The 18,689-nt window shown below is 39.6% G+C and overlaps 1 protein-coding gene across 2 annotated transcripts; it reads right to left on the reverse strand.

The window, feature by feature from the left end:
- Positions 1 to 622: 622 nt before the first annotated feature.
- EED (embryonic ectoderm development) lies at positions 623 to 17,834 on the reverse strand. Of its 2 annotated transcripts, XM_059838452.1 has the most exons (12): positions 17,678 to 17,834; positions 14,700 to 14,852; positions 9,286 to 9,378; positions 8,302 to 8,367; positions 7,505 to 7,630; positions 7,305 to 7,386; positions 5,627 to 5,718; positions 4,622 to 4,755; positions 3,405 to 3,510; positions 2,476 to 2,634; positions 1,966 to 2,039; positions 623 to 951 (listed from the first exon to the last, which is right to left on the reverse strand). In XM_059838452.1, the coding sequence occupies exons 1-12, from the start codon at positions 17,795 to 17,797 to the stop codon at positions 825 to 827; spliced, it is 1,332 nt and encodes a 443-aa protein (XP_059694435.1). In that variant the 5' UTR covers positions 17,798 to 17,834; the 3' UTR covers positions 623 to 824. The 2 variants fall into 2 exon arrangements, with proteins under 2 accessions (XP_059694435.1, XP_059694436.1); XM_059838453.1 differs by lacking the exons at positions 5,627 to 5,718; positions 7,305 to 7,386.
- Between the last annotated feature and the right edge of the window lie 855 nt (positions 17,835 to 18,689).

An 18,689-nucleotide genomic window follows, 5' to 3' on the forward strand; every position in this document is an offset into this window, starting at 1 on the left:
CACAGATTATCACTGCTAATAGTTTCTGCCATCCTATCTATTTCCCCCTTTCATTTTTATTATCTGTAGATACATTTTAATCTGATATGAAATATGATTGATTTTAGAATTCATTATTCCTAAGGCAAGTAAAAACATTGAGGAGATTATTTGGGAATACTGACAATAGAGGCAATTAAAATGTATTTTCAAAACTAACGTTTTAGACAAATGCAGAAATTAGAATTCAAACAACAGAACAATGTGATCCACAAAACAAACCCAGTAATTTTTTTACCCCCCTAGTCACTAACATATATGGTGAGAAGCAAATTCCAGTTTGAGATTACTAAAAATTAAATCAATTTCAATCTGCAACTAACTTAAAGAATGAGGTCAAAATATTTTTAGAAATTGTTTAACAATTGTTTATATTATATTCTTAAGAGTAGCATTTCCTTTGTGTTGTCCCTGAACAAATGCTTCATTAGGTTTTCAAAAGGTACAAAATACAACTGCAAGCATAAATATACCAAATTTCTAGCAAGTTGACATACATTCATGTGTTAACTCTAACAAAGAAATTTCCTAGGCCATAAGTGAAAGCTTCTTGTGGGAAATAATTAATATGGACAATTCAGAAAACTTTACAAAAATACTTCTTTTTATTAAAAGCAGCAATTTCAAGCAGAACAATACACAGAATGTAAACATCACTAAGTCCAGCTCCAGCCTGCCGAACCTTCGAGAGAGTCTACACTAAATGCATCTACTGTACTAGCATGTTAACAGACTATATTATAATTTGAAAATATATTTTCTTCTATGAATTAAGAAAAAGTACTTTATCGTAATCTGTCCCAGCGCCAGATACTGGCATCATCACACACAGCTATAAGGATACTGCTATCCCTGCTAAAACTGGTCTGTCGGATGGCAGCAACACATTTGGGGTGAGTAAGAGTTGTACACCTAGAAAGAAAAGAAAATTATTCAGCTGCAATGTTAAATCTTCCTTCTATATTACGGAGCACTATTCAGTAGTCCCTTATTTATGTGACCTAGGAGGAATTGAAGGTAACAGGATTATGCCTTCATGACTTGGGACAGCAGCTTCCTGTTCACCCACAGTTGTTTCTCATCCACCCAATTTTTATTGAAGCAAAGATTGAAAGCCTATTGAATCACATTATTTAGGACTGCATAATCAGTGTTATATCACAGGGTTAGGAATGAAAAATCAGAATCATGTGATTAAAGACTGCCGCACTTCCAGGAATTTCATACACTCATGCATTCATTTATACATACTTACATGAATTATATATATAAATATATCAAGATATGTATAATATATTATATAGGGTATATAAAAATAAAATGCATAAAGTATTTTTATATACAGTGTATATCCATTTTATATACAACGTTTTTTGGGAGTGGGTTTGTTTGGGGTGTTTTTTTGTGTTCAGGGTTGTTTTGCATTTGTATGTTTACACACATACATATGTACCTATATGTATCTAAGAGACATACTGTGAAACTGCCTGGCAGCACAGGCGAGGAAGTAGAAAGCCACAGTCTTTTCTCCACACTGTGCTCATAGCTCACCTTTACACTCTCCTTTTTTACTCCAGTGCTGTAACCTATCTTACCTTCGTCATGTGCGACACCCACCTAGCACATCTTCTCCTAATGGCTTTGCAAAATTTCCACCCAGTTAGCAAAAATTCTGTGAGAAATAAATTGTCTTTTACTATATCTATGCATGGTAGCCAGCACAGTCCAACTGGGACCTCTTGACATTAATATAATATAAATTATAAATCAGTGAGATATAATAAACATTAACCTTCAGGGGCTCACAATGTTTATTTCCCTACTAGTTATACTGGAAAGTAAGACATCCTGTAAAGAATAATCAGGAAAGAAAAAAGAAAAGTATACTAGGTCCCTGTCTCAGCAAAAACGAAATAAAGTACTCACTTGGCTTTATGTGGATCCTCTATTTCTAAATCCCAAACATAAAGTTTGCCAACCTGATTGCCCAGAGCAAGCATCTTAAAAAGAAAGCAGAGGATAAAGAGGTTTTAAAGTACTCCCTCAAAGAATAAAGTCAGACATTTATAAAGGCTCTAGGGCTGATAAACTGCATGTGAACATTTAAACGTGAATGACTTAATGAGTTTGTTGGAGGAGACAGAAAGGCCGTAGAATTTGCCTCCTTTCTTCTGTTTTATCAATCTCTGCAGACAGGGAATGAAGACAACAGGAAACTGATTTCTGGTGGAAAATGAGTATTTCTTTGTGGAATTTTTTCCCATGGGCAGAACCCAGAATTAAAAATCTGGAGCACCTGCAGGTTCACATAAAGTCCCTTACAGCAAACCATTCTGTTTCTTAAACATCACATGAACCAAGACCTTTCCTATACTCATAAACATGTAATCAATGAAAAGCTACACACTTTCAAATACAGCAAAGTCAGACACATACCTTTTGCCAGAAATCCATTGAAAATCTCATGTACCATATGTCACACTGGCTATAGTCAAATCTCCCAAGAATGGTCACATTTGACTCACTGGGCTTGATTTTATCTATATCATCTTCCATCTTGCCAGGCTTCCAGCAAACAATGGCATTTTCACAAGACTGGAGTGAAACAATGAAAAGAAAAATCACCTGTAATTTATACTGCAGACTCAGTCCAAGTAGAAGCAAACATTTCATCTCACATCTTCCCCAATAACTCTATGAAAAGCAGAACTGAAAATCTCACCTCTGCCCTTCGATCACAGCCACATCACCAATAACAATCACTGTCCATCACTGGCAACCTCATGCCCTCACAGCTTTGCCAGGTAATGGGACTGCAGGAGCCCTCCCTCACCCGCTTCAGATGAAGTCACCCAGATGGCTCAAACACAATTTCACAAGCAGCCTAAACATACATTGGTTTGAGGATTGTTTACCCAATCCTTTTGACTAGCAGGTTGGTGCAATCACCAATTGCTGGCATCAAGGCAGTTGGGCTGCCTGCTTTAATATCTGCAAGCCAACATTACAAATGGATACAACACATAAATCAAAGTTACTCCCTTATGGTTACTCCTCATCTCACTCTTTAGCAGGATCCCTAAATAGTATCTAGAGACTCCTTTGTCATATGTTCTATGCAGATTCTGGCTAGCAAAAACTCTTTACTTGTAGCAGAGTACAGCTGTAGTAAGAATTTTCCTTTTTAAGTATAAGCTGCTTACCCACACATCCCGACAGGTGACAAACTTCCCAGCACACTTCACAAAATCATCTGACACAAGATAGTAATTTAACCTAAGAACCACATGCTAATAAAATTTCTAAGGTTTAGGATCCTCAGGACCAACAAATAAATGTAATGTAGCTGAAAAATGCAGCATTACCTTGGAAAGAATTAGGTCTCCCAGCCACCGTACACAGTCAACATAGTTTCTGTGTATGTCTCTTGTAGAAAAGTCAGGAAAGTGAATTTTCTGGGAAACAAAAGGCCTATGGAAAAAATTGCCAAGTGAGGTTCAGAAAAACAAATGCAGAAGCACAAGTGTAATTTTTAATAACCAGTTTTAACCTATTTCAATGTTCAAAGAACAAGCCCAACTTTTAAACAGTTTTATAACAAAGCAGATTTTGTATGAAGCTTGTTTTTCTTTTTAATAGTAATAGGAACAGTCCTTGTTTTCATCTTCATTCCTAATGAAATAACTAAGTTTCCATCTAAAAGACTGTGCAGAGATAATGCTGGGTAAAACTACTCCATCCTTGTTCAGATGCTGAACACAATGCCTGTCACCAAATACTTCAAGATCTAATTAAAGCTCAGTCTTCCTGATGCTGCTTCTGCAACATCCAAATTGTTAAATAGAAATGCACACTTAAAAAAAAAATCATCATTTTAAAAAAGCACGCTAAAAAGCATCATTTAATATTTGGTAACATTACCAAAAAAAGCCAGAGTATTTTCACAGCTAGTCTCATTGCTGAACATGTTCACTGTGTTTTAGACTCTTCAATTCTCTCAATGGTTTAACTGGAAGTTAAGATCAAAAAGTTGAAGAACTTCATAAAGAAGGATTTATCTATCATGTATCTAATTGCTATGTTTACTTTACTTGATAATTTACTCATCTCTGAGGTCAAACCAGAGAATGATGAAAATTAAAGTTATTACTATGTAAACAGCTTTTTCCCCACCCCAAAGTAAAATAATACACAATAATTAACTACTCAATATAAGATTATTTGACACATTAAATTACATAGATTTGATTCCCTTCTAGAAGTTTTGAGATGAGATGATATGAAGAAAAGATACTGACATCTTGAAATGCATGAAATACAAGCTTTAAGATAATAATTCTAGACATTTTCTAGTCTAGCAAATAAGAAATAATTGAGATATTTAAAAATAAAAAATTTGGGACTTTGAATCAGAATTCAATAAAATTCCAGTGAAGCAAACAACAATAAGACACACAATCTAGTGAGAGTCAACATCCACATCACTACCCAAAGACTCCCAATAAGGAAAGGAATTACCCTGGACCGTTGATTGGAGTATACATGTGTTGTAAAGACAGACAAGGAGATGAAGAATACATACCTGTTGGTTTTGTTTGGGTTGTACTCATAAGACTCTTTGATAGCATTAATCATTCTCTTGGAATTAATTCTCCAGAGTTTTAGAGAGTGATCCATCCCACAGGACATGATTTTTTCACCAAGAAGATCGTAATCCTATGTATAAAAAATAATTTTGAGCACTGCCACCCTATGCTGCATTACATCATCTCAGATTTTATTCCATCATTTCCGTCAAAACAGCATTTTATGCATAGAGCATGCAATAAAACTGAATATTTCAAATAGAAAAAGACTAAGAATGTAATCCAGCTCACTGCAAAGCAGCACAGCATCTTAATAATTATATTTAGTCTCTCTCAAGAGAGACATATTCAACAGCACTGACAGACAGTGAATCTACAGCTAGTTCTCCTCCTTCACTAAGTTCCCTAGGTGCAACTTTGGCAGAATTCCAGGGCTACAACATGGGTGAATAATACAGTGTCAGGTTTCCTACAGATGCGCCCCTCATCTTTCACAACAGGTCAGACAACAGGAATGAAGAGTTCTTAAGAACAGCGTATTAAAAGTTAACTATTCTACTTGACGTTTACTGGGTACCAGTGTCTGTTCACAGCCACTGAAAAACAATTTAATTTAAACAACTTCTTTCCTTCACCACCATGTCTCTCCAGGTTTATTTGCTTATGCTGCTTTGACTTGATGAGAACTCAAGAACTTCAAAAGTGGGACTAACATGAAATGTTTTTACTCTTTCTAGACCCACTGAGCCCTATTTTGCTCATTTCTAGGCTGCTCCCTGAGTAAACCAGCTAGTGAGACACACAGATCCTGTCTGTAAGAGGTGGCCACATCCATCAAACCACCTGACATTTAAAGCTGTCTATCCCCTTAAAACAGTATTTATGCACTTCCAGGTGGTTATTTTTAAGCAGCTATAATATCCAAACAGTGCACAAAAGGATATAAAGTTGCTTACTACCCTTTGTAAATCTAAATCACTGCCCCACAGTCTTCCACTTACTGCACTTAACACCTCATCCCTGTGCCCTTCTACTCCTCCAAATATTGCAACCAGCGTGTCTGTCTGGATGTTCCACAGTCTCAATGCATGATCTATAAAGAACAAATAGAATTACATGCTGCTTTTTATAAGTACATTTGAATAATATATTTCAGCTTAATCATTTCGAGTAACAGGTGTTTAGGTCAACATCAAAAATGCACTTAATTCTTCGTTTTTTTGTTAGAAATAAAAGAACTGCATTAACTGAAATTGCTATTATAACTGACTTACTGTTAAAAGTAATTCTGTAATTGAAAAAGTGTGCCCACCCCCTCCCCTAGGGACAGTTTCTAGCAAAAACACGCTTGGATCTTTAGATCATCCAAAAAGCAAAGGAAAGTCTAATCTCAAGACAAATATGCTTTTAGTCAGTCATAAGAACAATTTTATGTATCTAAAAATGCTAGAATTCCTTTCTACCATTCCAACATCCAGATTCAGAAAAGTTGTGATTTTCCATTCTTTAACTTTTAGAACATTATTCTTGGTGAACCACAGTGAGTAAGGAAGGGAAAAACTGTTTACATAAACAATATGTATTCTAAAGTCAATCAGACTAATCCACCTATTTGAAGAAAGTTTTAACAATTTCTAATGAAGAACCTCTAGTGTATCTCCCGTTTGGAAATGGGAACCTCTAGGGTATTTCCCTGTTGGATTCCACAAGTACATTGCATTGAATTACAGCAACACCCAAAATCCCAGAAGAGAAACAGGTGGCCACGCAGTCCCAAATATTTTCCTCCCTTTTTAATAATCTCTCAGCCAAGCAGTTCTAACAGCCCAAATATTCTCCTGCCTCGTGCCTTCTCAGCGATAGCACCTGGTCCAGAGATTGCACGTTAAAACTTTTAGTACTATGGCTGATATCAAAACATTTATTACAATAGGGAACCTAAAAAATACACAGAAACTGGATGTTTACAGACCCACAGCACCAAACTGACCATTACAAGCATCAGAGAGCTTCCCAACTCCTGTTCTCATGTAGCTTCATCAGTAAGTTCAAATACACTAAAGTCAAAAGTCCCCTCAAGTGAATGTTACCAACTCAAAAATTCCTGAAGGCTAGCTCCTTGTGGCAGATCATTCCCTTACTTAACAGAACAGTCAAGATCAGGAAGTTGTGACTGTTAGAATTTTCTGGACAAGCCCATAAGACACTACACCAAAAACTTCCTTTACTAAAATGCTTTTTACACAGAGTCCAATTACAGTTCCCAAGCAGCAGACAATCCAAGTTTTTCCCCATGAACAGGATGGTGAATGCTGTCTGCAACGTTAAGAGTCCCCACTAGATGGCCACGTGATTCAACAACTGAAAAAATTTCAATTCAACTGTCAGAAAGTAAAGAGCAAATCCAAGGCTCGGGATTCTTCTTCCCTAAAAAGTAGAACTATTCACAATCCCTTTGCACCATAGTTGGAGTTATTGGTTGAAGGCCATGGATTTAGTAAGTATAAAATATATAGCCATGTAAAAGCATGATTTGCTCTCAACTTTCAAAGTGAACTTGTAAAGCGTCCTTCATTTAAAAAAAAAAAAAATTCATGAAGGTTTTTGGCCATATTCAAGACCAAACTCCAATCCAAAGTATCCTCATTTACACAAAAAACAACAGAGGTTTTTCCTCACCTTTGCTTACAGATAAAAGAAGATTTGGATCTCTTGGATGGAATTTCAGTTCATTGATTGCATTTCCATGGCCCACGTAGTGCTGGGATAGAATTCAGAGACCAAGTTACCATTTCCCTTCACGTTTACATGTACTTAGAAGAAAAAAGTGTCATACCTTACTAAAACACAAGCTGTATCTTAAAGTTCTGAACACTCACCTTTATGCACTGCATTGTAATGGGATTAATTATCCTAATAATACCCCTGGATCCTGCCACAGCCAGAAGAGGATGGCTTGTATTGCTATCATATGTCCATGCACAGGTATAGAAATTTTCATCTGCCTACAATGCCTCAAGTTAAGGATCACAGAACAAACAGGAGATTTTTTTTTCTTTTTTTTAAACAACATTTTATTTTAAACAAACCTGTAGCTATTTTATCTAAGTGCCCAGGAGTCTCTGCTGGATCCAATAAGAAAAAAAACACACATTCAGTTATATACCTGCAAATACCAGCAACATCACCTTTTCTACAGATGTTGATTTCCTCACTTCTATAACATTGAAGGAACATCTCTTTCATGGCATCACAGTTGATTGGGAATAATGAATCATGACCAAGTTCACAAGTTAATGATCAACACAAATTATTAATGCTTCAGAGCATGAAACACAATTCTTATGCTTTAAACCCAGTTCCAATTCACAGGGAAACACTGTAAAGCAGGGAAACATTATGCAAATATTAGTGTTAGGAAGATTAAACTGATGGAGAATCAGTTTTCAAATATTTTAATACAGTCTGGTCCCTCAGTCCGCATTTTTAACATTTTTTCAATAGGAGGGATTCTAGGATGTGGGAAAGAGGCAAGACTTGGACCTAACATAAAGAATGCAGCACATGAGCAAAGTATTAAATCACAGACAAAACATTTTCATGTTTTTTCCTCCAAAGCCTCTTGATTTTTCATAAAGAAGAAGCAAACACGTGGGTATTTAACTTAAAAGGATACATCAGCATCCACATAAGACTGCAACAGACGGATTTCTCCTTGGGAATGACATTCATATAAAGTAACCTGGAGAAAAAATAACTAAAAATAAATAAGTGGGAGACACTGCTGCTTAGTTGTGACATTTCAAAAGGAAATCACATGCACCCATCTATTGACTGCCTGATGGGGAGAGGTAGAGTTCCTCTATGGTTTAGATTTCATCCATCATCCATTTGTTTACCAGGTGGAAATGGTTTGATAAAAGAATGCCCACAGCAGTTTCATTAAAGCACCATTCCAGGACTTGTCAGCTGTCCTTCCCAGATATTGAAGTCTATTATTTGAATTGCCTTAATAAGATAAACCCTTGCTGGAATTAATTACTGTAGTTATCTCTAATGTGACTTGGTCTTGTAATGAGTCATTGATACCTTGCTTAAACTTAGTGTTTCTGGTGACTTGCCAGGCAGAACAAACCTAGAAATAAAACACTTATTTATTCACAACACTTGCATAAAATGCACTTCTCAGGGGTTAATTTCAAGACTGAAATGACATCAAACATTGTTCAGAGGAAGTCTATAAATTCCCTCCACACGGGCCATGAATTTAGCTACTGAGCTGGCTGGCATCAGCCAACCACTGTTGCAGACAGTTCTCATCCTGTATATATGAGTACATTACTTTTAGATAACAATATTTATGAAGAGTAATTTATTGAGAAGATACATTTAAGCACCTCTCCTCCTTACCCCATATACATATTACTGTAGGACTTTTTTCTTTATTACACAGCTTAATTACCAAATAGCTAACATGACTTAGTGGAACAATCCAAAGGATGCAGCTCTCCCAGATAACAGATGCTACATAACTTAGAAATACATCTGTTTATATTAAGTATTGCTTGTCCATGCCAAACACAGGTAAAGGGATTGCTTGAAAACAGGAATGCATGCAGAACCACACAGAAGGGCGTATGATGAAAAACAGATTACTCACTCTGTTGCTGCCTACAGTGGCAAAAACAAGAGGATCACCTTCTTTACTGTGCCAGTTAAACTGGACTCCAAAGAGAGGCTGGCCATGGTCCTCCTATACGTGTAAAGTAAGTTTAGAGATAAAAAACCCAACAAAACCCACAGGCATATCATTGCTGTGAAATTCAACAGTTTCATTGACAATTTTCCCTCCTCAAACTAATGGGTTCACAGCCAGTATAATTTTAGACAGTGAACAGTTAACGATTATAGTTTTGTAACACCACATTTTAACTTGGCCGTCTTAAAGGGAGGTTAAAGGAATATTCTGACTAACACACCCCTCCCTTTTCTTTCTCCACCAACCTTTTAAAAAGTAAATAGGAAGAACTGTTGTCTCAGTCATGCTTAGAAGCTGGCAGAACTCCCAAGTTGTATTTGCAGCTCTAGTATTTTGGTTTAAAATTTTCAGTAAGGCAACCTCTGCATCTAAGGTCATATCTATTCACATTTTCTATCATAACTACTTATACACAAGGATTTGTAGCTTCATAGGGAAGAATTACCAGGAGAGAGAAGAATTATATTGGTATAAGGATGGAAAAAAAGTCACTTTAACTATTACATTACAGTTAGGTCTTGTAACTTTGTCACAGACACTCTCCAGTGTGTCACAATACTGCTACAAAGTTCATGTCTACAAAATGTTTTCAGATCGCCTTTACAAACAGTTACCACAGAAATGCCAAGTATTATTTTTATACAACTTACATCAGTTTGAGAGAAAAAAAAAGGAGGTATGTTTATGAATTGTGATGAATATGGTGGTGCTTGTTAATAATTGATAACAGTATTTTGGCCTGTCCTGACAGGATGTTTTCAGCAAGAATAGTGTTCATTAAAGTGCCTCCCCACAGGGGACTGTCTGGGACAGTGCAGGCAGGAAGGAAGTGTCTCATGATGGCTGTTCAGCAGCCTTCAAATGGCAGCACTTCAGAGACAACACGAGAAGTACCAGCCCTGGCAGCTCCGGCCTATCCAAAACCAAAGAATAAATTCTTTGGTTGAGGGGGTGTGAGTAGGGAGGAGGGGGTGTGAGTAGGGAGTCTAACACTCCTTAGAAAAAGAAAAGTAAAGGAAGTCTGGAAAAATTATAAATAGCATTATTTACTGAGAAAGGCAGTATCTGTTATTAAAAGAAATAACTAGAAAAGATAGAGAAAGCAGAAAATCTTTCAGAGATTAAGGCCCTCCTGCAATTCTTAAGAGAGGTAACGACTTTCAAAGCTCAATACAGATTAAAAAGAATTGTTCAAAGCTTAACTCAAAGTATTAACAAAAACACAAACTAATGGCTTGATGAGATGAGGGATATAGGATATTAAGAAAGGGAAAAGTAGCAGGCCTCTTAGTAACCCCAGGAGAGAAGGAAAAAGCTGGTATTCAGTATCTGTAAAGTATTACAGTTGAACTAAAAATGAAGAATGAGGAAAACCATAAGCCATAATATTGAATACACATGGCCATGATTTTTTGTGTGCAATATATTTATTAATTTTACTTTTTAGCAATAATGTATTAATTTTACTTAAATTTTGAGGGTATTTAAGTCTTTTTTGAAGAGAATGGCTGAGTGATCAAATTGAAAATGCTTAATAAAGTTTTTCCACTAATAATAACTTGGTTTCAAATTTCTGCTCGAAGGAGTTCCTGCTGCTGAACAGTGAGTGCTTCTGACATATCACATGAAGATGATACAGGTAAAATGCAGGGGCTCCCACTGCTTTATTACAGAGATATATTAGCAGGTTTTGCATTTGTTTTTCTGGAACAACCTTGTCCTCTGTATATGCCCTGTTTCTGATAAATTTAACAAAATATGGAAAGTGAAAAGCAGTATGTTTTTCCCCCGATAGGATATTTTTCCAGCACACGTTGCAATAAGTTTCTGATTTTCTAGGTAGGACCCAGACTAAGGTGATAAGTAGAAATATATAACAGAGTGCTATACTGTTTCCATATTTTTATATTTGAGTACATACCTAAAGTATTTTGCAAGCTTTTCAAAGAAAACCTATTTCCCTGGAAAAAATTACTCTGCAAGACAAATGTCTTTTAGTCTACTTACTTCACCCACACTACATTTCTCACACCAAGTGCTACAATCTCCAGAAGCCTGACTGTACATACTGCAGTTTTGCTGGTGTTTGATGGATGAAGCACCCAGGCAGAGGCTCTTGCAGAAAGATACCAGGGTATCTGCAGAAGCTCTGCTCCTGTTTAAACTCCCAATATCCCCAGTGGTCAGAGACAGCACGCAGCTATTTCAAAAATACTGGTCTAATTTTTGTCCCAAGTGCTAAACAATGAAGGAGGTTTTCCAAATCATTGTATTCTAGGTGCCATACATGATGGTTATGCTCAGATGCCAAGTATGTGACACAAATCTGACACTGGTTTGTACAGACAGAAGTGACCCAGATACCCGTCCAAAAGTAAAATTGTGAAATGCCATCTTGTCCCTGCTATGAATAAAGGGCACGAAACCCAAAGCACCCAGGTTCTTCAGGCACCAGAGAAAGAAGGCAGAGAAGAAAACAGACCTATTGCTACAAAAGCAAATAAATAAACAATCAGCTGGTGAGTTCCAGTCTTACTCACTCAACACCAACTTGGGTTCAATCAAAAAGTAAGATCAGATCTGGTTTTAGACAGAAAGCAGTGAAGTCATTATGACGGCAAAAATAATCACCTGCATGAATGCCTTTTAATGCGTGTCACCCACACTGCCAGTGGGGAACCAACAACCCACACGTGCATTTCCAGTTCCCAGAAGTGGAAGTAAGCCATTGTGGGCAGTGGGTTTAGTGACATTTAGTTTCCATTACACACCAACAAGCTAGAATTCTGCGTGGCATTGCATACTGGTCCCCAGGTCAGGGGACAGCAAGGAGAAGCTGAGACAACACCAGGCTGCTTACAACTTAAGCACACACCCTAAGAAGAAGTAAAGGGGAGGGAAAATAATTGCATTGCTTTAAAGGGAGCACAACAAAGCAAAACATACAGTTTTCTGCTGAAAGATCTATCAGCAAAATATATATGGATACATAAGGATGTGCAACTCTGCTAGCTGTGTTAGCTGTATATGTTAATTTATAAACCCTATTTCCATTCAGTCCACAGAATGCAAAGACTTCTCAGTACATTTTACCAGTAACTTACTACTCTATACAGAAAAAAGGCAGTTTTTTGTTTCCTGACATTTTCCAAGTTTTTCCATTTTTTCTCCATTATTTTTGTTTTCCTGATGCTTAAATTTCACCCAAAATAACTCCCAAAGTAGTGTTTAAAACACATATTTAGCAAACACTGAGTTTTTCAGGCTGAGTCATAACCATTTAACACTCAAAGCAGACAGTAATGGCCATATTTGTTTCCCCAAGGAAAAAACTAAAAACCAAAATAAGACGGGAAAACCAAAAGTACGAAAGCAGAAAAACATGTAATTTATACACCCCTAAAGAATATTAATTTCTATGACCTTTAAATCATGTTGACCTTTCATTAACTTCAATACCTGCACCTTACAGCATAGTTCAAAAACATATAAAATAGGGGATACATGACATGGTACTCAAAGAGTCAGGAGTGTCTTTCTAAACCCACATACAATATTCAATCATTAGTTTTCTCCAGAATCTCTGCAATCTCTTAGTATGGAAGAACAGGAAAAGGAAGAGAGACTCCCTCAGTCATGAAGTAAAAAACAAATTTGGCTGCTACCTAGGTCTTCGTCCTAACATGCACATCTCTTATTACTACCATTAATTTCAGACCAAACAGAAACAGGGGAAAAAAGCTAATAATAATACCCCATTTAATTGAAATGCTACATCTACTACCTCACAGCTTGATTCCACTTGCACAGGAATCTGCTCCCAGCCCTGATCCAAATCCAAGGAAGTCAGGGATTGCTTAGTTTCATAGCTTGGTCTTTTGGATCACCCTGCAGTGGGGTCTGGATTGACATTGGGGTGAGGTAATGTTTTGTTTTCCCAGAAGACTCTTGGAAAGTACTAACCCTTTTTGTCTGCAGACAGAAAACAAGCACGAGTAACAAAGCTCAGAACTTGTTAAAAGTTTGGGTGTCCAAAGGCCGGTGTCTGTGTTTGAAGTATGACTTAAAGCTGCAAATAGCACCATCCGCGGGGGCGATGCACGCCAATCACAGGAACTACTGCCTACCTTGGTGAAATGAAACAACTTCCCTTCCTCCTACACTCTCAAAGGCATGGAGGCAATTTTTATACTTCAAGAACACAATAAGATCAATTTGTTTCCCAGATACTTTTGTCAGTGTAACTTCGTATCGCAATTTCTCCAGTGGCAAAGCTCATTTAGAAGGTTTCCATGCTCCAAACCTTTTATCCCCTCCCACTCAGGTACCCCAGTGTCTCACTACAGCAGCCTGAAGACAAAGCTCAGAAACAGAGCCACATCAGCACAGCTCCACAGTTAAGCGTAGGGGGAATGAAAAAATACTCTTAGAGCAATTCTGCAGAAAATATCCACTGCTGAGCTACACAGATCCTCACAGAGTTTGCCGTAACTCCCATCCTGCGACATAAATATCCCACACGAGGCTGAGGGATGAGAAAAAGAAGAACATCCTGACAGAGTAAAGGAGTCATGAAAGAGAAAACTTGTCCAGTCCACCATAGTCTGTCACCAGTCCAGAAGAAAACAACAGTATGCTAAAACAGCAGAACAGGGAGTAAAGACCATGAATCCACAGCTCTTAAAACCATCAGGTGTTACAAGGAAGATACATACTGCCTGAATCAGGTGCTAACATATGATCCCAATACTCACAATAAATTAACCAAATTGCACTACACAGTAGTTATGATATTGCCAGAGGACAGAAAATACCTGATCTGGTTAAGTGTGAGGAAAAAGCTACTCTAAGACTCTTGGGTAGATTTGTTCTGGTTTTTTTTCAACACATAGAGAAATCTGAGCAGGTTCTGTGCTTTGCATGGAGTTGTCACAGGTTTTGTTTTAGTTCAATTTGTTTATCCGACTTCTTATATTTCTCTAGCATCTACAGCTTCAATGAAATACATAATCATAGCATCACACAAAACTTTGCAAACTCTACAAAAACAAGGTTAACTGCAGCACTATCTACTGTTTCCTATTTCTCAGTATCTTTTTTCTTCAAAACTTTGTCTATTCCAAGCAAGAAAGGGAATCCTTTTTCTTCAAAATTTTGTCTATTTCAAGCAAGAAAAGTAACTGCTTCAAATCAGCAGGAAACATAATTGCTTAGAGATATTTTAAAGTATCTAGCTTGATGCTGTCTCACAGCCAACATTACCATTGCTGCCAGTAAGTGATGCCCAGCATTCCCTGAAGCTCATGCATACCTACCTTTAGGCTATTTACACATTTGAAGGAATATTTGCACTTCTTTGACTTCCATTTTCCTTTCCCCCAGCTTTTTCTTCCTGGTGCATTCGGAGTGTTTGTTGGCGTATCAGGGCGCTCAGTGTTAGTACCGCTTTCAATACTAACAGCATCATCCTGAAAATATTCAAAATTATATAGAATGTCACAGAGAGATCATAACTGCTGTATAAATTCTTGCAGGACTTGGCCTTTTCACTTTTTCTTGTCATTCATAAGAACAGATCTCCCAGGACTTGGTGTTATTTAGATTCATGTATTTAAATCTAATGCCAGCATAATAGCATTCCTCTCTAGAAACAGAACATGAATCACATGAGGACTAATCCAAGAGGGAGAGATGAACTGTGATCTAGTGATGTTTCTTCAGAATACTGTAGCTGCTCTTAAGAAAATGTCTAGAGATAAAGCAGCTGCTTCCCCTAGAAAACATCTTTGATCCAGATGAAATGAGTACTTCTGAAGTACTGAAGAACAGTTGTTTGTGTAAAAACATGAGGCTTGACCTTACCAAGAACTGAGCCATTCTGAGGCTTCTGTACACCCTCAGCAGCACTCACAGCACGATTCTGCAGCAGGTCAGCATCAACATCAGAAAACAAAGTCCTTCCTCTCCCTCCTGCTCTTTCCCACAGACACTTACTTGTTTCCACTAAAAGCTAAATTCTGAACAGCTAACTAATCCAACTGGCCCTCCAACCATTAGCATAAGATAAGAATGGGGAAAATTGAAAAAGAAAGGGATACACAAAACCCCCCATCCAGCCGCTGAGAGATTTTAAATCAGCTTTGGACAATCAGCAGAAAATACAATTTCCTGTGGGGTCTGACTGCAGGACTCTGGTTAAAATGACATTTTCCAGCATCACCCCTCACAGAGCACTTCACCTTCACCTGCCTTGTACCTGCCAACTCTGTGCTTCCGTATGAGTACCTTCAGCTTGTTAAAAACTTTTCCCATTTTTTCTGGCAAGATACTCCATTCACTTTCCATCAGACTATTGGGGGGAAAACAACTCATCCTAGGCCAGGTAATTTCTAGAACTGAACTAAGGGAGACAGAGGCAGTCAACAGCCTGTCACTGTAGGAGATTCACAAAGCTGCGTTAGGAACTCCACTAGGAAAATGGAATGAGGTCAACCACAAACATTGATACACCAATTCCCTCCAGCATTTATTCTTTGTGCCAGTTTCATGTGTGTATTATCAGAAGCCTGAAGTGGTGTACTGGTCTTTGTTTGCCCAACAACTCTGAAAAACAGGACATTCAGAGGACAAAAAGGAGGAAAGATATCACAAAAGCCCATAAGTGTACTGCCTAAATGTGTCATTCCCTTCACATTGGGCCCCTAAGAGCCAACCCTCCACTAATATTCATAACCAAATTTAACAGTTTAAAAGTTTTCCTGTTTCTTCTCCTTTACCCTAAAAAACTTTAGAGTTTGCCGAATTCTCATCTCCCAAGTGCACTTGCTAGAATTTTAACACTTGACAAGATTGAAGTTTTCTCTGGACTAGACAGATACTGCCAACGTGAGAACACCAGGCAGCTGGTGTGGTGAACTATACCAGGTATCTGCAACTACCACATAACCAACAAACCTGCCCACAGGACACCTGTGGAGCAAAATACACCCTTTCTCCAAACCAACACCATTATGTCAACTTTTAAACAGAATCCCCCATCTTGCAGGATTAGGGGAGTCCAGTGACAAGCTCTTGAAAAAGGAATCCCTTCACCATTGAGGCAACCCATGGAGAATCAGAGAATTGTATAATCAGAGTGGTTTGTGTTGGAAAGGACCTTAAAGATCATCTAGTCCAACCCACTGCCATGGGCAGGGATACCTTTCACTAGACCAAGCTGTGCAGAGCCACATCCAGCATGGCCTTAAACATCTCCAGGGATGGGGCAACCTATTCCATGCTCAGTGATAGCCTACATCTGACAACAAATTAAGCCTGAATGTCTGTCACCAAATTACGCTTGGATCCACAAATGCTGCTGAGCTATGAATAAAAAATCCAAGAGCAGCAGTGTGGAACATCTCACACCTGCCTGTCAAATCACCAGCACCACTTCCAAAGGCTGTGGAGGATGTGGTCCAGATCCCTCACTTGCTGAAAAAGTGCAGAAAAAGAACTTCCACACATTACAAAACACACACACACAGTAACTACACAACCCCTCTCCGCACCAGCAGCTATATAAAGCGACTGCTCGATACCTTAGGTTAAGTTTACCTTTCAGATATAAAGTTATTCTACATCAATCACATTACCTTTGCTCTGAGCACTAGAATTTCATCTAACTTAGAGATTATAGACCCCACTCCGGCTGCCTTCTGCTGACAGTAGTTTACGAGCACCATCTCCTACTTCTCATTCACCAAAAGGCTGCACACATAAACTTGTGCTGCATGTTACTTTAAAACGTGACAGTGAAGACACACAATGCAAAACTGCAAGAAAGATGGAAAATGCTGCTGGTTTGCAGGGAATTTTTTTTTTTTTTTTTTTTAAAGTCTGACGGTTTAAAGCAGAGTTGGAGACAGAGCCCGCTCGCAGGTTGGGCCTCAAATCCACCTTCGCCCACGTGGAGGCAAAGCGGGACTCTCTCCCCCAGACCCTCCCGGGTCTCTCCCACCGGGGCCTCTCCCTGGCGGCCCCGAGGGGCGGCCACCGAGCCGCGACGGCTGGGCTGAGACCCCCTTCTCCCTCTCCCCCCTCATCCCCCCTCCGGTCCGGGATACACCAGAGGGGGTCCCGGTGGGCGATGTCCCCTCACGGTGAGGCCGGGGGGGGGGGGGGGGCGGCCCCTCCTCCCCTCCGCGCTCCCGCCCGCCCCCGGCGCGAGGCCCCGCGACCGCCGCGCGCGCGCGCGCGCTCCCGCCACATCAGCCCCCCCCACGCGTGCCGCCTCCCCCTCGCCCGGCCTCACGTTCTCGTCGCCGGACAGGTCCCCGGGGTTACTGTTCTCGTCGCTGCTCAGCTTCTGCTTCTTCGCCGGCATCTCTCCCGCCGGTGCCGCCGCCGCCGGGGCTTCTCCCCGCTCAGACATCTTCCCCGCCCCCCACCCACCGCCACGCAGCCGCAAAGCGCGGACGGGGAGGTCGGAACGGCTGTGCCGTAAAGCGGGCGCGGTGGCCAGGCCGGGGCCGCCAGGCCGGCGGAGCAGCGCCTTTCCCGCCGTTGGAAAAGCGCCCTGCCTGCCGCTCCGGGGGCTCGGCGGGCGGCGGGAACCCCGCTCGTCCTGGGGGGCCAGCCGAGAGTGAGCCCGCGCGGTCCCAGCGTGGTGGCGCCTGCCCGGCGCTGCCTGTAGCCCGAGCACGCGTGTGATGGAGAAACGAACAGCCGCTTTCGCCGCGGGTGTCACCGACCTCTCTGTCCGTCTTTTCTTGTGCCCAAAGGGTTTGTTGGGTTTGGGGGGTTTTTTTGTGTGTTCTCTTGCTCCACAAAAGTCCTTCAGTCCGCAAATAGAGTTTCCGGATAAGCAAGACGGGCTCTTCGCTGCTTCCTACTTCTGTGCTCTCCGGCAAGCTCTTTCTGCGGCTATAAATTAAATAAGTGCCCTTGGAGGTTTTTGTTTGTTCATTTATTTATTCGCAAACCACAGGTCCCAGAGTCAATAGTTATGAAGAGTTAAAAAAAAAAAAAAAAAAGCCAAACTTCTAACAAAGGGGAAAAGTAATCTGCCCACAGGCACAGCAACTTATCTGCTATTCTTGTAGAGGCAGAAACAAGTCTTTTTTTCCCCTGAGGGAGACATTCCAGTCTCAAAAAAGCTTTGAGGGCAGTGACAGAAGTGTGCCCGTGCCTTGTGTATAAAATTTAATCTCGAATGAACTTCGGAGATAAAGAGGAAGAAGAGTTATACTTCAAATAGTGCATGTGCTATAGTGTTTTTAGCAATAAACAGTCTCAGTTTTGCAGAACTGTAGGCTCCAATGAAG

This window comes from Haemorhous mexicanus, chromosome 2 (assembly GCF_027477595.1).
Source record: "Haemorhous mexicanus isolate bHaeMex1 chromosome 2, bHaeMex1.pri, whole genome shotgun sequence".
In the NCBI taxonomy this organism is placed as follows: domain Eukaryota; kingdom Metazoa; phylum Chordata; class Aves; order Passeriformes; family Fringillidae; genus Haemorhous; species Haemorhous mexicanus.

Bases quoted from the DNA above. Each gene is read 5' to 3' on its own strand.
- EED (XM_059838452.1), bottom strand. From the start codon at position 17,797: ATGTCTGAGCGGGGAGAAGCCCCGGCGGCGGCGGCACCGGCGGGAGAG. The intron at 9,379-14,699 runs GTAGGTATGCAT...TTACACGTATAG, and splicing joins AATGTGTAAATAGCCTAAAG to GAGGACCATGGCCAGCCTCT. The intron at 952-1,965 runs GTGAGTACTTTA...TTTTCTTTCTAG, and splicing joins GAGGATCCACATAAAGCCAA to GTGTACAACTCTTACTCACC.